The following is a 15,917-nucleotide window of genomic DNA, read 5'->3' as shown; positions in this document are numbered from 1 at the left end:
TACAGATACATGAAAAATATAGAAGCTAAAATCCTAAGGTATCAGGTGTGCTGGTCTACTGACCATTAGCCATCAGTGTGCCCAGGTGGCCAAGAAGGCCAATGTCCAGGAGAATTAGGAAGTGATTGTCCCCCAGTACTTGGCACTGGTGCTCAGGCATTGACATGCTGGAGTGTGTCCAGAGAAAGTCAGTGGAGCTGGTGAAGGGTCTGGAGCACAAGTGTTATTAGGAGTGGCTGAGGGAGCTGGGATTGTTTAGCTAGGTGAAAACGAGTTTCAGGGGTGACCTTATCACTCTCTACAACTGCCTGAAAGGAGACTGTAGCCAGGTGGGGGTCAGTCTCTTTCCCCCAGGCAACCAGTGACAGGACAAGAGGAAATGGCCTTAAGTTACAACAGGGAGGTTTAGGACATTAGGAAAAATTTCTTCACCAAAAGGTGAAGTTGTCAAGCACAGGAACAAACTGTTCAGGAAAGTCCCTGAAGGTATTTAAAAGTTGTGTAGATGTGGCACTTAAGGACATGGCTTAGTGGTGCACTTGGCAGTGCTGGGTTAATGGTTGTATTTGATGTACTTAAGAGTCTTTTCCAACCTAAATGATTCTATGATTCTATGGTAACAACTGAAAAATGTTAAGAATAATTGCTCTTGCTGTTAGTAGAAACTGTAATGATATTTATAATTTAAAATAAAGAAGGAGGAAGAGGTAACATCTTGCCTGAATCCTTCATGACATTTTTAATACCACGAATTTTGAGGCTGGTCTGCGTATCACTAGATGGTGCTGTTGCCTTGAGGGAAAAAAAAATGGACTACTTTTGACAGTGTGTCCCTCCTTTCACTGGGGGATGAGTTCGGTAAAATAGAGGCTGAAGAATTTTTTTTTTTTTTTTCCTCACATTGAAAAGATGAGTAATTCAAGGTGATTATACTGTTATATAGTTTTCTTTTTGTAGATACTTTTTTTTTCAAAATTAGTAAGTGTGGTCTTAGCATGGAAATAGCGAATTTGAGGTAGAATTGTGGTCTAGTGGCACCCCTTTCAATTTTGACATAAGGCAATCTGAATATGATTTTTTGCCTGATGGTATGAAATGAATGTCATGCTTATTGAATCCACTAAAAGCATAATTAATGAATTTGATTATATTGCCTTCTGACAAGCATTTGAGCAGATTTGTGAATCTTATCTGTATTAGCCATATTTCAATCGCATTAAGTTAGTGCTCTTGATTGGGATGAACTGAAGTACCCTGTACCCTTGCTGCTGCTAATTTGCAGAAAGAATGTAATAAATTGCCTTTTAGGCTTATGTGCCTTACGTGCTCTGTGCTGCCGTGATGGGAATGGAGATAACCCTTTAATATTACAGATGAAGGTGGAAGGATCCAAACCCACACTTTCAATACTAAATATGTTTGTTAAAACCACTTGCAAGTGATTATGCCCTTTTCTTGTATTTTCTAGGTGTCCATTGTACACATGGTTTCAATAGAACTGGATTTTTGATCTGTGCCTTTTTGGTCGAGAAGTTGGACTGGAGGTAACTTTGAATGTTAGTTCCTGGGGATTTGTGGAATGTGGCCAAAGGGTTCTTCAGTATGTTTCACTCATTGTCCTGACAGCTATGCTAATGTATTCGCTATTAGTTGTTTTATAGCTGCCTAATAATCTTGAGCAAACAGCCCATATTAACATTTTTCATATAATCTCTTGGTAGCTTAGCCTGTTGTAGTCAAGAATTCCAGGTCTGGTAGGTCAAAAGTCAGCTGTACTTGCTGTGTGTGGGCCTTTAGCAGTGTATATATTATGTTGTGTCTCTTCCCCTGACGTGTCCCACATTTTAAGTAAGAATGTAGAGTTCAGAGATTCCTGAAAGAGTATTTCCCATACTTTTTCATCTTTTTCATGTAGGTGTGCGTGTAGGTTTTTGGGCTTTTTTTGAGATCTGAAGAGATTAGCTAGAGCAACAGCACAGTAACATACTTCTGAAGGATTGGGGGCAGACAAAGTCCTTGTTTCCAGCTTGTTTTTTGACTAAAGTCTACAGTATGCTTCTATACAGACTCACCCATGTTTTCTGTCTTTTAAAAATATTGGTGCCTTCATATAGAGTAGTTACCTTTTTCAGATAACATTAGTGTAAAAAGAAACCCCAAACCCAAAAAATGCCCGTACCATCCTGGTGGACATAAATTTTGCATAATTTTGGTAGTATTTACAAAATACTATTTCCTTCTTGACAGAGTCCTGTGAAAGTCATGTTTCTTGACAAGTCCTTTAAGCAGTCTGGTGATACTTCTTGTATGTGGTCCTTTGAGTGAAGAAAATTTTACTCCTGTTGCAGGATTTTCTTGTGACTGGACATGCAGTTATTATGCTTAGCATACATGTGCAAGCTGTTTGCAAAGAACTGGGTCATTGCTGTCTGTTAGTAAACTTGGAATAAAGACATTGGAGTAATGGAGACAGAACACCATTGGTAATGGGTGGCTGAATCTTTGCAGGATCCTAGCTGTGTATAGGAAGTAGACACAGACACAAATATCTTTGTAGTATGATTCTAGTTGTTCCTATGAATTAGAAAATTTGTATGCTTTTAGTCAAACAATTTAAAAGTAGCATGCAATATTTAGACTTAGAATTGATCCTTTGTTCTAAAGAGGAAAGACACTTGAATCTCTTTGGATCTCCTGCTTTTATGCAGCCTCTGTTTTCAAACTGTGGTGGGAAAAGCCTTAAAATTCAACAGCCATGTCTTATTTTTTTTTGCTTTGGGTAGTTAATTGTATCAAGTTTGTTCATCTCTGTCAGATTATTTTAATAAAACATCCAGATATCCCCTGGTAGGGAAAAATGTCCACAGCAAAAGAAACAATTTTGGCAAGATGCTAGCTGATGCTGAGCATTGTATCAAGATAAATCTAATTTGCTGTATCATTCTTTGAAACAAGGCACTGTTTCTTGCTAATGAGGAAATAAGATCTTCGTGATGGAAAAATCTATCCGTATCCCTTCCTTAAGCATATGATGTAGGAGTGTTGCTGATGTATTGTGTACACTGGGGTGTATTTTATAGTTAGTTTAGAGAAAGGCCTGAAAGCCTGAAAGCTCTCCAGCTAGTGGTCAGAAACCTTACTTGATTCTCTTTTCAAGAACTCATTTTTCCCAAAGACTGCTGTGTTTCTAGAACATGGAAAACTGTTTTCTTTCAGCTAGGTTTCTGTACTTGAAATCTGTACTTGAAATCTTTTGGCTTTCATTGCCATCTATTCCAGAAGATTATAAGAGCTCCTCTGATATCATCAGAGAAAAATTCGAGCATTTTTCATACCCCATCGCTTTTGGTTTGTTTTGTCCTTTCAGTGGCATTCATTACAGAAGATGTGAAACAATTTAAGAAAGATAGCAAAGTAAAAAATGTCTTGTGAGAAAGAAATTAGGAGTCTTAAAAAAGAATTAGAATGGGGAAGAAAGGTCCTTCTAAGTAACTCAGACTTTAAAACTGTCATTTTTGAAATGAGACTATGTCTCACTCTGGAAAATGTCTTGTTTTCTCCTCTTACAAAGATCAGAAGAGTAAATCAACCTTACTGGTTCTTAGACACTGTTTCTGTCTATTATGGAAAATTTACTTCTTAAAGTTCTTAGGCTCCATTCCATACTGTACAGGTCAGACAAAAAAAAAGGCATTTTGAATTAAGTATCTGAAAAAAAATAACATCACAGGCTGTAGTATGTGCTTTTATTCCAGTTTTAGACATGTACTTGTCAAGAAGCCTAACAGGGGCATCTCTTGATCTTTTGTGGTTTCTCCTCTCCTCTACATAGCAAGATTTTAAAATGTTGATCCTTGGAGCATTACTGCTCTTCACAGCCATGAAAAATGGAAGAGAGAATTACATCCAGTGTTTTTAGTTAAGCATTTTCATAGGATCTATGCAAATGGCAACAATAAAATCCTTGTTGTATGTTTTGGAGAATTTTCCAGTTGGCTGGTAGAGATGCATGACTGTTAGTTCTGGTTTCTAATTTTTTTATGGTCCAGCCTCCAATTTATTTGAGCAAGATTAAGTGTTAGGGGCATAGTAAAAGGCTTCTGAACTACAGTGCTTTTATGAGAAGCTTCTGGACAGAGAAGTAATTTAAAAAGATTAGGATGATTTTTCCCAGTTTGAGAGCAAAACCTCTAATAAGAAGAAAGACAATTCTTAGGGGAGAAAAATGTAACCATATTTGAATTTGAACATTTGCAATTTTCTTCATTAAGTTTGTTGATATGTTTCTATGGTCTTTTTTTGTGTTCGTGTGGTCCTCAGGTCTGCATGCCACCCATTGCTTCTCTGTAGGAATAAAAAAAGTTGTATCTGGGTGATCAGCAGACCACTGTTGACTCACAATAAGGACTCAAAGCAGCCCGAGCTGCAGTTACTTGAGAACATTTGCAGTGCCTACAGAGTTACACAGAATCTTGCAAGAGCAACTGCTACCAGAATGATCCAAGCACGGACTTTCAAATATAAGGAATGTTTTTGCAATTACCACTTCAGAATTTGTATTGATTGTCAGTCCCAATAATTCTTATGTTTGGTAAAGCGTGACATGACTAAGACATGTAAATTAATCATTCAGAGTGATTTTGAATTTTTTTTTTTTTTTTTTTACAGTATTGAGGCTGCTGTGGCTACTTTTGCTCAGGCTAGACCTCCAGGTATTTATAAAGGTGACTATTTGAAGGAATTGTTTCGTCGTTATGGCGATGAAGATGATGCACCATCACCACCAGAGCTTCCAGAATGGTGCTTTGATGAAGATGAAGAGGAGGATGATGATAATGGTAAAACTGGAGGCCCAGAATCAGAACCTGGATCATCAAGCTCTTCCTTTGGCAAGAGGAGAAAAGAACGCCTAAAACTGGTAATTTTGACTTGGAACTTAATATTCTAATTGCTAAACATAATTTCATAACCTCATGCCCACCATTTACCTCATCATACATGCTATGCAAGCATCACTGCTCTTGCAAATGGGGACTGGAAGCATTTTCCCTAACTGGAAAAAATTGTAGATGCATTGTAAACCTTTTTGTATTTCCTATGTCAACCTTGAACTTCAACATTCAACATCTCAACTACTCCAGTTGTAAAAATGACTTAAAAATTTTCTAATGTAACAATTCTTTGAGATAGTAAAGTGTTTTTTAATTACGCAGTCTGTGTTTAGAGATGAAATGTTATCAGAGTTGGGTGGAAACAGCTCTTATGTTTTGTAGTCATGTGGATGAAATTCATAATTTTTAAAATTCAGCACTCGTTTTGGCAAACAGTCTTGCTTTGGGAAATTTTGTAGGATTGAAAATTGGATTAGCAAAAAGCAATATGAGCTTAAAAAACCCAAGGCAACTTTGAAATCATATTTTGTTCAAAGCTGTTTTAGCTGTGTAAGAAATATGGCTGATCACTTACTGTGATTTTTGACATACATCTGCATAATTCTGATGAAATAAGTTATTGTAGTTACCATAGTGTGGAAGTAATACGCAAGTACAAAGAATATATTTGTATCACCTGAAGACTAATGACTCAGTTTTCTTCAAATTCCTGACTTGCTTTTTTTGTTTGCAAGTAAAGTAAGCTAGAATATTGCTGAGTGCAAAAATAGATTTTTTTTTTTTTTTGCATAATAATGTATTATTTTACTTGTGTACTGAGGTGTGTTTGTTTGCAAACACTTGGAAACCCTCATATTGAAATATGCTGCAAAAAAGCATTTTGTTGTTACTGCAGCTGGTCAACAAGGTTTACAGGTAAAGTATGGAAATATTAGCCTGAAAGGAATACAAAATCCAGTCTAAAGAAGCAAGATGAACTTTGAAAACTTTCAAATTATCCCTCATCTGGAATAAAAAATTTCCCACACTATAAAAACACAGTAAAAGTAGAGTCAGGGGTTATGGCCACTTCCTCCATTAGCCTTGCAGTAAAACATAGATATCTAAATATTTTTTGAGGGGCTGGAACCTTAAAATTGTTTTTTTGATGTGCCTTCTGATGCATTAGGAGCTGAGGTGTTACAATGAATTACAATGACAGCCTCTTTTCATCAAGTGTAAAACTCAGCTGGTCTATTTAACAGGAATGATACGGGCTTCCCAGGCGTTTTCTTTCTGCCACCATAGTTTTGTTGGAAGCTGGAAGCTAAATTATACGAATAAGCATATTAATAACTAAAAGTTAATTATGAGTTAGATAATTTGTGAAAGAAAGAATCATCTAGTTAATATGCATATTCGTATAATTCAGTTTTGCAGCTCTGAAGGAACATTCTTTGACACGAAGAGGAGGAACGGGCAGAATTCTTTACCATGGTTCTTGGCTGGCAGATGGAACTGCTTCTTAACTCAGTAGAGATGGATACAGTCTATTTCTGATTCCTTGTAAATATGCCATCTACAGGGGGAGTGAGTATCAGGTAAATACCTCTTGCTCAGATATTCTTATTTTACTGTCTGGAGGGCTAAATTTTCAGCATTATGTTGATTTCCTACAGCAGATGTTTTCACCTTTCTAATTCATTTCTTTCCTAAAGGCCTGGGGTAGGCAGTATAAAACTAGAGGTAGCTATAGTGATAGTGGTGTTCTGAAATTTTCTCATTTTGACCCAAGTCTTTGTGGAGACAGAAGAAAAGTTTAGTAGTAGAGGAGGAGACAGCTCCCAGGCTAGAATAATGAATAGCCAGAAACAACTGCTAGCTAGACTATGAAAGGAAATTAGTATGCTCTCCTTTTCAGAAACACTGATGTGAGAAACTTCACTGCAACATTTTTCATTGAAACTTCCTTATCTTGATGTCAAAAAATCTTGACAGCTTTTCTTTCCTGCACTACAGAAAGTGTAAGAATCATTAGAACATAAAGCCATTACAGTTCCCTTTGTCATCACCTTAAGGAAGTTCACAGGTACCAGGAAATTTGCTTGTTGCGGTCTGAGATGCCACACAGGAAATCCAAACAAATTTTGACTTGTCAGTTCATGCAGGATCAATGTTAACATTGAAACAACATTATTAACTGACACTTAGAATCTCACTTCAGGAAAAAGATACTAGATTTTGCAAATTGGACAAAAAGTTCTAATTCTGAGCCAGAGCCTACCAGCATTTTTTGGGTCAAATGGAATTTTTACTGTTTATTAAGGAATGTGGTCTCTTCTGGTCCCACGTAAGTTGCATATTATGAGGTGTGAGATGCAGTGCTTCTAAAATGAATGGTGACATCTTAAATAGTCTGGAAGAGATGGTGGCTGTTAATGATTTTCTTCATGATCTTGAATGCAGATGTCTTGTGGTGAGACAGGGTGAAGTGATTAAACTGATTTGACATAGTGAGGATAATACTTATTAGTTAATTATCAAAGTACATAACAGTATTGGTTCTAAATACTAGTGACTTGGGGTTTTTCTGCCTAACCAACTCTCTTTTGCAAAGTTTAACCCTTGCACTTATTGTTCTGCCTGAGGCCGTCTTGATGGATATGGGAAAAATACCATTTTTTGATTTGGCAGCACCATTTTATGTATTTGAATATGAGTATCATTTCCTTCTCCATGTTAAATGCTTGTTTGTTGACTTTTTCCTTATACTCCATATTTTTTGTACTACTGACCTTTCTTGTTATTCTTTGTAGTCTGTCATGTTGACTCATGTTTTCCTGATGCTGTGGTGCCTGTAATTGAATGCAAGCCTCTAGTTGAGGCCATCCTAGTAAGGCTTAATAGGGAGAAATTAATTTGACATGTCTTAAGGCTAATACTTCTGTTTATATATCTCAACATAATTGCCTTTTACAAGGCAGAACAATACTAATTCAGCTTTTGGTCTCTTGCTGCTTCCATGCCTTTTTCTCTAATTATCTACCAGTGTGTGTTTGTATAATTTCTTATCCATTATTAAGTGTAGAACTTTGTTTATACTGAATTGCACAGTGTTGTTTCCAGCCCATTTTTAAAATTAAGGATAACACTGAATCTTAAACTGCCATCCCAGTCTATATCCCTGTTACTAAAGTCACAGATGTCACAAAAATAAGAATGCTAATAGGAAGTTTAGGGGAAATAAATTAATTATCTTATGCCTAAACCAGACCCTGCAGATTCTTCTGTTTTGTTAGTGAAATGCTAACTCCTCTGAACCTGGTTTTGAAACAGGTTACCCTTCTGTGTTATGGAAGTTACATCTACCCCATGTTTTCTGGGTTCCTCTATGAGGACAAGATAAGCAAACAAAAGACAAACCAAGGCAAATGCATGCAATTCCAATTCTGTGAAGCCTGTTTCATTATGAAAACCAAATGTTTAGTGGAACACCTTTGCTACTGAGTGACAGTTGGTATGATTTTGTTGTTTCTTTTTTGCTTGTACATGCCAAGAGGCAGTTACTGTGATTTGGTCCTGTGTTTCTAGGTATTAAATCTAAGCTGATCAGTGTAACTCCCTGTCTCTCACTTCCTTCATTTTAGAGGATGTCTCTCCCTGACATGTTTTGGAATGTTTCTTGTCTTCTGGGGAGGCAGTCTCTGAGCATATTGGCGCTCAGTCAAGTCTGAGTAGCTGAAGACGGCTCTCACCCAGGCCTGGTGATAGCCACTAGGGTCAGGAAGGTGTGTGTTTGGGGCTGTTCCTGCTCACCCACTCCTCCAGATGGTGTTTAGGATCTGTACCAACACAGGATAATACACATTGCCGCTTCTCCTTCGGCTGAAGTGATGGGTGGAGAAATTCATGGCAAGTGGGGCAAGCTTGATTAGTACAGATGGTGTGAAGGTTGTGCAGAGTGTGGATGCTAAGTGCATTAGTTTCCTTGGATCCTTTAGGGCTTATAACTCTTGGTAGTATCAGTGCTGAGGACTTGACATGCTCCTGGTGAGCTGAGTTCTCTGGAGTCTCTGCACCATGTTCTTCAGTGTCTTGTTTCCACAGGCATAGTTAGCTGAACAGTAGTGTAGGAACTGCACGGGTCTGGCTCAGTTTTGGCATCTTATCCAAGGTACGTCCTCATGTAGCCCGGAGTGCTAAGTTAGCCAAGCACAAATGCCCGAGTGACTCACCTTGTTTTCATAGGGCTGTGCCTTAGCTAGTGATTATACTTGAAACAGATAATCTGCAAGAAACACTTTCAAGCATGATATTTGTGTTTATTACTTTTCCTTTTCTGGAAAATCTTTGCTGTTCCCTGCCTGTTACTTCAATCTTAGCAGTCGTACTGCCATTGCACTCTGCCATTATTTACAGAAGCAAGGCAGAACCATTTTCCTTTGTTTCCTGGTGCTCTTCACCACTTATCAGAATTCAGACAATGTGCTGGGCAGGCACGAGTAGCTGTCTGCCTCCCTTGCCCACTCACCTGCGTGCTGTTGCACTGGCTGGTGCCCACGTAAATAGTATGGGGTGAGTGACACACAGAAAGTCTGTGGAGCTCAAGGTAATTAAAGTTTTGAATTTATATTGAATATTTCGTTAGGATGTTCTGTTCTCAGAACATGATTTGGTAATGTGACCGAGCCAATCTTAACTGACTGCAGGCTGTATGAAAACGGTGGTCCTGCTTTCCCTGCACTCCTTGTGTTCCTTCTGCTTTCCCTTGTGCTGGCACTAGTGCTGAGTTAGCCTATGGTGAGCTAGTTTAGGATACTATTTTGGCAGAAAATTACCAATTTATGATGTTATTTTTGCCAAATTAGCTCCGAGACTTGCTCAAGCATAGAACAGATGAGTGTCACGGTGTGTGGAAATGCAAAGGAGGAAACCACTGTTCCTTTCATCAGTAGTAGCTGGATTTGTTAGAGATAGTTTCAAATGTTTTAGAGGACAGATATGTTATGCAGGATTTGTTTTTATTCCTCTTGGCATCAAACTTTTTCTAGAATGTACAAGTTATTTTAGAATTTTATTTCCAGGGTTTGTTGTTTTTTGATCACTACATAGGCTTTTCTGGGGCATTCAGGATAGCAAGTCCTCTTTAATAACCTGGTTTAGATTGAGAATAAAATTATAAAAATATATTTACACAAATATTTTGTTATGAACCCACTGTTCCTATTTTTCCTTTTGTAAGAAATCTGTCCTAGATCAACTTTCTTGAGAGTATTAGCTAAGTAGTGTAGGCATCTAAGTACTAGCTATCCCTCCCTGTTGCTTTTTTTTAAAAAATTATATTTTTTCCTCATAAATAATTTATTTCAGTTCCTGGATTTATGATATGGCTCACCTGTGAGTTTCCTGGCAAACCTCAGCTAATGTATCTTGGCATTTGGGGGTAAATCTTTAAGGAATGTTTAAGCTGGTATTGCTCTAGAGGGTTGTGAAAACAGACTTAGTCTGTATTGACATATTATGATCTGATTTTGTGACAGCTTTAATACTAAATTTTAACTTTTTTTTTTTGGGTTTTTTTTGGTTTTTTTTGTTTAGGGTGCAATTTTCTTGGAAGGAATAACAGTTAAATGTGTGACCCAGGTGACAACGCAACCAAAATTAGGAGGAATACAGCAAAAATGTCAGCAGTTCTGTGGATGGGAAGGGTATGAGAATATTTAGAACTTATTTATACTATCTAGAAGTAAGTGTTATATTTTGCAGAATGAAACAACTCTCAAAAATGAGTGACCATTTTTTGATGGATTGTTTATAAAAAAAAAAAAATCACACTTGGAAATGAACGTCTTGCACTGTACTATGAAATGGAATGATCAATTTTTGATGTTAAGAAACAAGATTCTAGAACTACTTTTCCATTGAGATAACAAAATCTTGCTGTTCAAATTCCAGATGTAGCCTAGTCCAGCTATTTGTGTAAAATTTAGTTCTTTCTCAAGCAGTAGATTTATTTATACCACTGCTATTACACTTCAGTTTAGAGGTATAATACTCATTTTTATAGCTAACTTGGATTTGTGTCCAATGTTAATGAAAATGTTGGTTTTAATGTCTATGATTCTGAAGTTTTCCTTTCCAAAAGTTGGTGACCCACACTGCTTCCTAACTTGTTGATGCTTATCATGCCTGTAATTTTTTGAGTATCTCTTTCTGCAAAGTTAAAACTTTGAAGTTCCACATAATTTAGTGTTTTGTCATAAGCAAATAACCTTGTTCTTATCAGATAGGCTTTTGACTTCTCTTGCAAAATACTTTTTGGAGAAGATGTTCTAACTCAGAGTTAAATTTGCAACAAGTCTGGTACAAGGTGTGACTTGAGTCTGATGTAAAAAATGTATTTCCTTGTGTGACTATTTATTGCAGAACCATTAATAAACATGGTTCTTTTTTTTTTAGAACTGGATTCCCTGGAGCACAGCCTGTTTCCATGGACAAGCAAAATATTAAATTTTTGGAGCAGAAGCCATACAAAGTTAGCTGGAAAGCAGACGGCACCCGGTAAGTTCATTTTAAATGAAAAAGCAACACACAGTAAATTCGGTAGACAGTTTGTATTTTCTCAGGAAAGTGAATTTGCCTGTACAAAGGACAAAGCACAACAACAGAACGGGCTCCAGAGATTAATTTTTATTCTGTCTGGGTGCCCAACATTTGCTGAAGTTTGTGGCCAAGTTTCTCTCTTGCAGCTGTTCTACACACTGACTGTTAAAGGCAGGTACCCTTATTCTTCTCCATAACCCTTGCCTGTCTGTCAGCCAGGACTTGCCACCAAGGTCTTAAAATAATCTTACATAACAGTGAGAGTTTGCTAAGCTGAAGACTTTGTTTATAAAAGCTAAATTAAAACTTCTAATTGATCTTTCAGAAGCTGGGTAGTATTAGAAATTTTCTAGTTTTTTTTTTTTTTTTTAATTCATGCTGTGATGCTTTATTCAAACACATAGTTCATGTCAGCTAGAGAGTCAGTAATTTTATCTTCCCTCACCAATTCTCTTACATTTATTGCAGGGGTGCCTTTTGTTTAATAACAAACTACAACCTAATTGGACTGATTGGACATATTCTAAAGCTTTTCCTGGGTTCTTTATTTTGCTAGGTTTGTTATCTTTAATAATAGAGCATCCTAGATAATGAAAATCTTGGAGAATATGGGGAATTGGATGTCTTATGAGGATTACCAAGTGGCTCCACATGGAGTCAGTCAGGATTCAGCACACTTCATCCAGAACTAAGCAGTCTTGTATAAAAAGCCCCAGACCCTTCAAGTGTCTCTCCTCTGTGGAGTTTGTGCTTCAAGGGTTTATTAGCTTGGGCTGAGTATGGTGTGAAAAGTCAAAGTAAGCTTGCAGTCACTATGGCATCCAAGCATCGAGAAGTGTCTGGGAGTAATTGGTTTACTAACACTGGCTGTATGCACAAGCACTTGGATAGTGCAGTGCAGGTGTTCTCAGGGTGGGAAGTTACAGCAATGAGGTGTTGGGAGATGAAGGCATACTCTCAGAGCAATACAGGGCATAGGGCATTCCAAAGCTGCTGATCCTGAACAAATGAAGTCAGCCAGCTTAAACTGACCTGAAGAGTCTTTGTCATATCCAATGTTGTTAAATTGGAAAATTGATGTCTTATGTAATAGTCTCATTTTCCTTCTCAAACGTGTGGATGGGATGCCCACGTTCTGAGTACTAAAGCAATTATACAGAACACAGTAGTGTCCCTGGAAGACTGCCTTTTGTGAAGGAAATTAAAGTGTACATGTAATTTCTTCTAGAAATTTTCAGTATTTTGAACATTCTATCCTATGTTTTTAGTTTTAGAATGGTGGCAAAACAGAATGGATGAAGAACAAAACTGAAGGAACTAAATAAGCTCTTTTAAATTTTTTCAAAATGTAATAACTTGCAATAGATTATGAAGATACACAGACTGATAGGTATATTCAGAGAAGAAAATGGAGTACAGAGATCCAGTGTTAATGAAATTCACCTTAAGTAATATGAAAGAGAATAAATATGAAAACCTGAGCTATTATTTGGACATTTAGACACTTTGCATGATATGTATCCTAATCAACAATGAAAAATTGTTATGATCATTTTTACATTGGACATGCTTCTAATTATTTAGTTGTTCTCCAGTGATCCAGACTCCATATGCAATTAAACAGATTTTCATTCATTTTTGTGAACGCTTGTGTTGACAGGCATGACCTTCTTGCATTCAATATTAAGTCATCAGTTAGTGGGGACCAATTTATGAATCCCCTGCTTACATTATCTGGAGATGGAACCCCTGTCATCAAATAATCTCTGAAGCTATTTTGTTAAAAGTGGTTTAGATGCAGCAGTCTAGACTTTGCCTATTAGAATATTATTAGGCTTGCATGCATTTTTTTGTTTGTTGTTTTGTTCTCTCTCTTTGTTTAAAAAGCACTGCTGTTTTGTCAACCCTATTGGACTTAGAGAAAAACAGATGCATAAATAATAACTTTCCGTTATACGTCCTCACTGAAATGAAACACTTTTATTTTAGTTAATAGCAACATTTACTCAACTTAGCCAAACTTCTGAAATTTCACTGTTTGTTAAATACCTGTATTTTATTTCTGCAGCAGTAGTTTTTCCAAGAGGTTTCGTGACTGAAGCATTTTTTTATACGTTCTCTTAACTGATATGCAGTGTCAGTAACTTCACTAAGGACTTTTACTTTTCCTGAAAAGCATTTGCTAATCCTTTATTCTGACTGGAGCTGAACCTTTCATCCTCTGTTTTAAGAGCTATGTTGGTTTTGGGGTTTTTTTTTTGTGGTGGTGTTCTTTTGTTTTTGTTTTTTTTCTTTCCCCATTGTTTGGGGGTTTTTTTCAGTTGTAGAACTGTGCAAGTTTTCTTGGTTTCTTAGCACTGTTGTATTTTTCTACCCGTAATTTTAGAAAAAAAATAAAGTATTTCCCTAAATAAAAGGGCATTATTTCTCGTATAATGTTGACTAACAATGTGAAATTGATTAGTTAAATTATTTGATAGTGATTCTCTAAAATATTTTGGGGAGATTTACTAGAGTAGTATCTTACATATTTTTGTAAGTGTGTGAGTTCTGAGTCTGGTTTGGGTCAAAACTTAGAGCTCCAAGGAAATGGAGAAAGATGAGGTCAAAATATTTTGACTTAGCCTTACTTAGTCTGTTGTGATTTGAAGAGTTTGCGCCTTCACTGTGGTCTTGCTTGTTCTGTCCCTGGTTTCCAGGGCCCTTGTTCCATAAGTATCAGCAGGGCACTCCTCCTGGTTCTTGCTCCAGCATTCCTTCTGGAGCATGTTTGTCCCAAAAGGAAAAATGCAGTGTGCACAAATACTTCTCCCCTCCTGTTTGTAAATGCCAATGTATGAAGATGTGTATGTTTGTATCCTAGGTTTAGAGAAATGAACTTTAAATTAAAAGATCTGTGAAGCTCGCTTAGCATTGGCACTCTTTGGTGAAATATTTCCTTTGTACCAGCTACTTGGTTGTATGTAAATAATGTATGCAAACTCATGCTGTTTTGGGGAAAACCACCTCTAAAATCATATTGCTTTAAATTATTATTATTTAAATAAAAGTCACAGAGTTCTGCAGCTATTCTGACTGGTTTGGTGTAAATTCTCTGTATTTATTGGAACAGTAGTCAAACTACTGGTGTCTTATAAATAATTTTAATGCTAATCTATTCATAAGCCAAAAGGCAAATTTCCCACTAGTAAAATCATGCCTTTTGGCTTTGTTGGGATGAAATATATGTTGTATGTTAACAGTAGCTACAAGGTAGACACATCTTTACAAACGTATCCAATTTTGCAGTGTTTCTGTGTTTCTGAAATAGTAGTTACTGTCTGAATAAGGTAATTGTAACAGTATGTTCAAGGCGTTGCTGGATGACTCTGCATTATCAGCTCTGTACTGTAAAATGATTAGCCCAGGTGGGTAATGGCTTGTTGAAGCCCTTCATATGGATCTCATTAATCCTGTTTGTAGCAGATGCTTGTTCTAATGAGTGGAGCTGAATGTTCAGGCAGGGTAAAGTAATGAGACACCAGTGCTAAAGAAAAGACTGTTATCACTAAGAATAAGAAAAAGCTTAAAAATGTCTGTGGAATAATTCAAATCAATACAGTCAAACAGGACTAGGTTTTAGAATGGTAAAATGTGACCTGCACTAAATGGAACCTATTAAGGGGAGTAAATAATTTTCCTACATTTGTATGAGTACCTTTTTTATTTTTCACATCTGTACACATGCAGTTTTAGTGAAAAATAATAAATATGATCATAATACTATGGCTGTTCAATTATATTAAGGCAGCCATTTCAAAAAATGCAGAACAGGTAGTTCTTGCCAAAGGCTATTAAATTTGAAAAATATTCATGCAAATTTGATGGCTTGCAGATATCTAAATGCGAATAAGTAGATGCAGACTAAAACAGCTCTTTGAGAATTGCTGCTAGTTGTCTAACATGTATTTGTAACAAGATAGGTACATCTGTGAAGTTGGTTTTTTCTTTCATGGTTAGCAAATTACATTTTAAAAGAAAGGCCTGTTGCCTAAGTAATTATTTTTTTGTTGTTATCTTAATACAAAATAAAAATAGTAAATGTACACCTAATTGTATGATAAAACTGATGGGCATTTTTTTGATTGTTTATTAATCAAATAAGTTTGATTTATCTTGAACGTATCAATCAATCAATATATCTTGCTCTATATATAGAGTATTGATTTATATTGAATATAATTATTTTGACTTAGTTACTATATTCTCAAACTTGTGCTAGCTTCCTAGGTTTTTTAAATTCAGCTTTTTGTACAAATTGACGAATTTTTTTTTTTTTAAACTTTAACATTATTGGCAGTTGCAGCCTCTTCAGAAACATATTTGTGACCCTTACTTGAAGGAAATCTATGCAGTATATTTTAACATAACTTATCTATAAATGTAATGAAAACAAGGTTGAAG

The 15,917-nt window shown here is 36.4% G+C and overlaps 1 protein-coding gene across 2 annotated transcripts in view; it reads left to right on the top strand.

Moving 5' to 3' along the window:
- The window catches only part of RNGTT (RNA guanylyltransferase and 5'-phosphatase), a 166,918-nt gene that overhangs the window by 9,833 nt on the left and 141,168 nt on the right, over positions 1–15,917 (top strand). For both annotated transcript variants that reach the window (XM_017742904.1, XM_008640252.2), the window contains exons 4-7: positions 1,469–1,544; positions 4,669–4,918; positions 10,470–10,579; positions 11,331–11,432. In XM_017742904.1, the coding sequence (XP_017598393.1) occupies positions 1,469–1,544; positions 4,669–4,918; positions 10,470–10,579; positions 11,331–11,432 (538 nt within the window). The remainder of the gene's footprint in view (positions 1–1,468; positions 1,545–4,668; positions 4,919–10,469; positions 10,580–11,330; positions 11,433–15,917) is intronic.

Source organism: Corvus brachyrhynchos, unplaced genomic scaffold, assembly GCF_000691975.1.
Source record: "Corvus brachyrhynchos isolate BGI_N302 unplaced genomic scaffold, ASM69197v1 scaffold87, whole genome shotgun sequence".
Lineage (NCBI taxonomy): Eukaryota > Metazoa > Chordata > Aves > Passeriformes > Corvidae > Corvus > Corvus brachyrhynchos.
The sequence above is the reverse complement of the archived record's forward strand: the minus strand, read 5'-3'. Positions and strand labels throughout refer to the sequence as shown.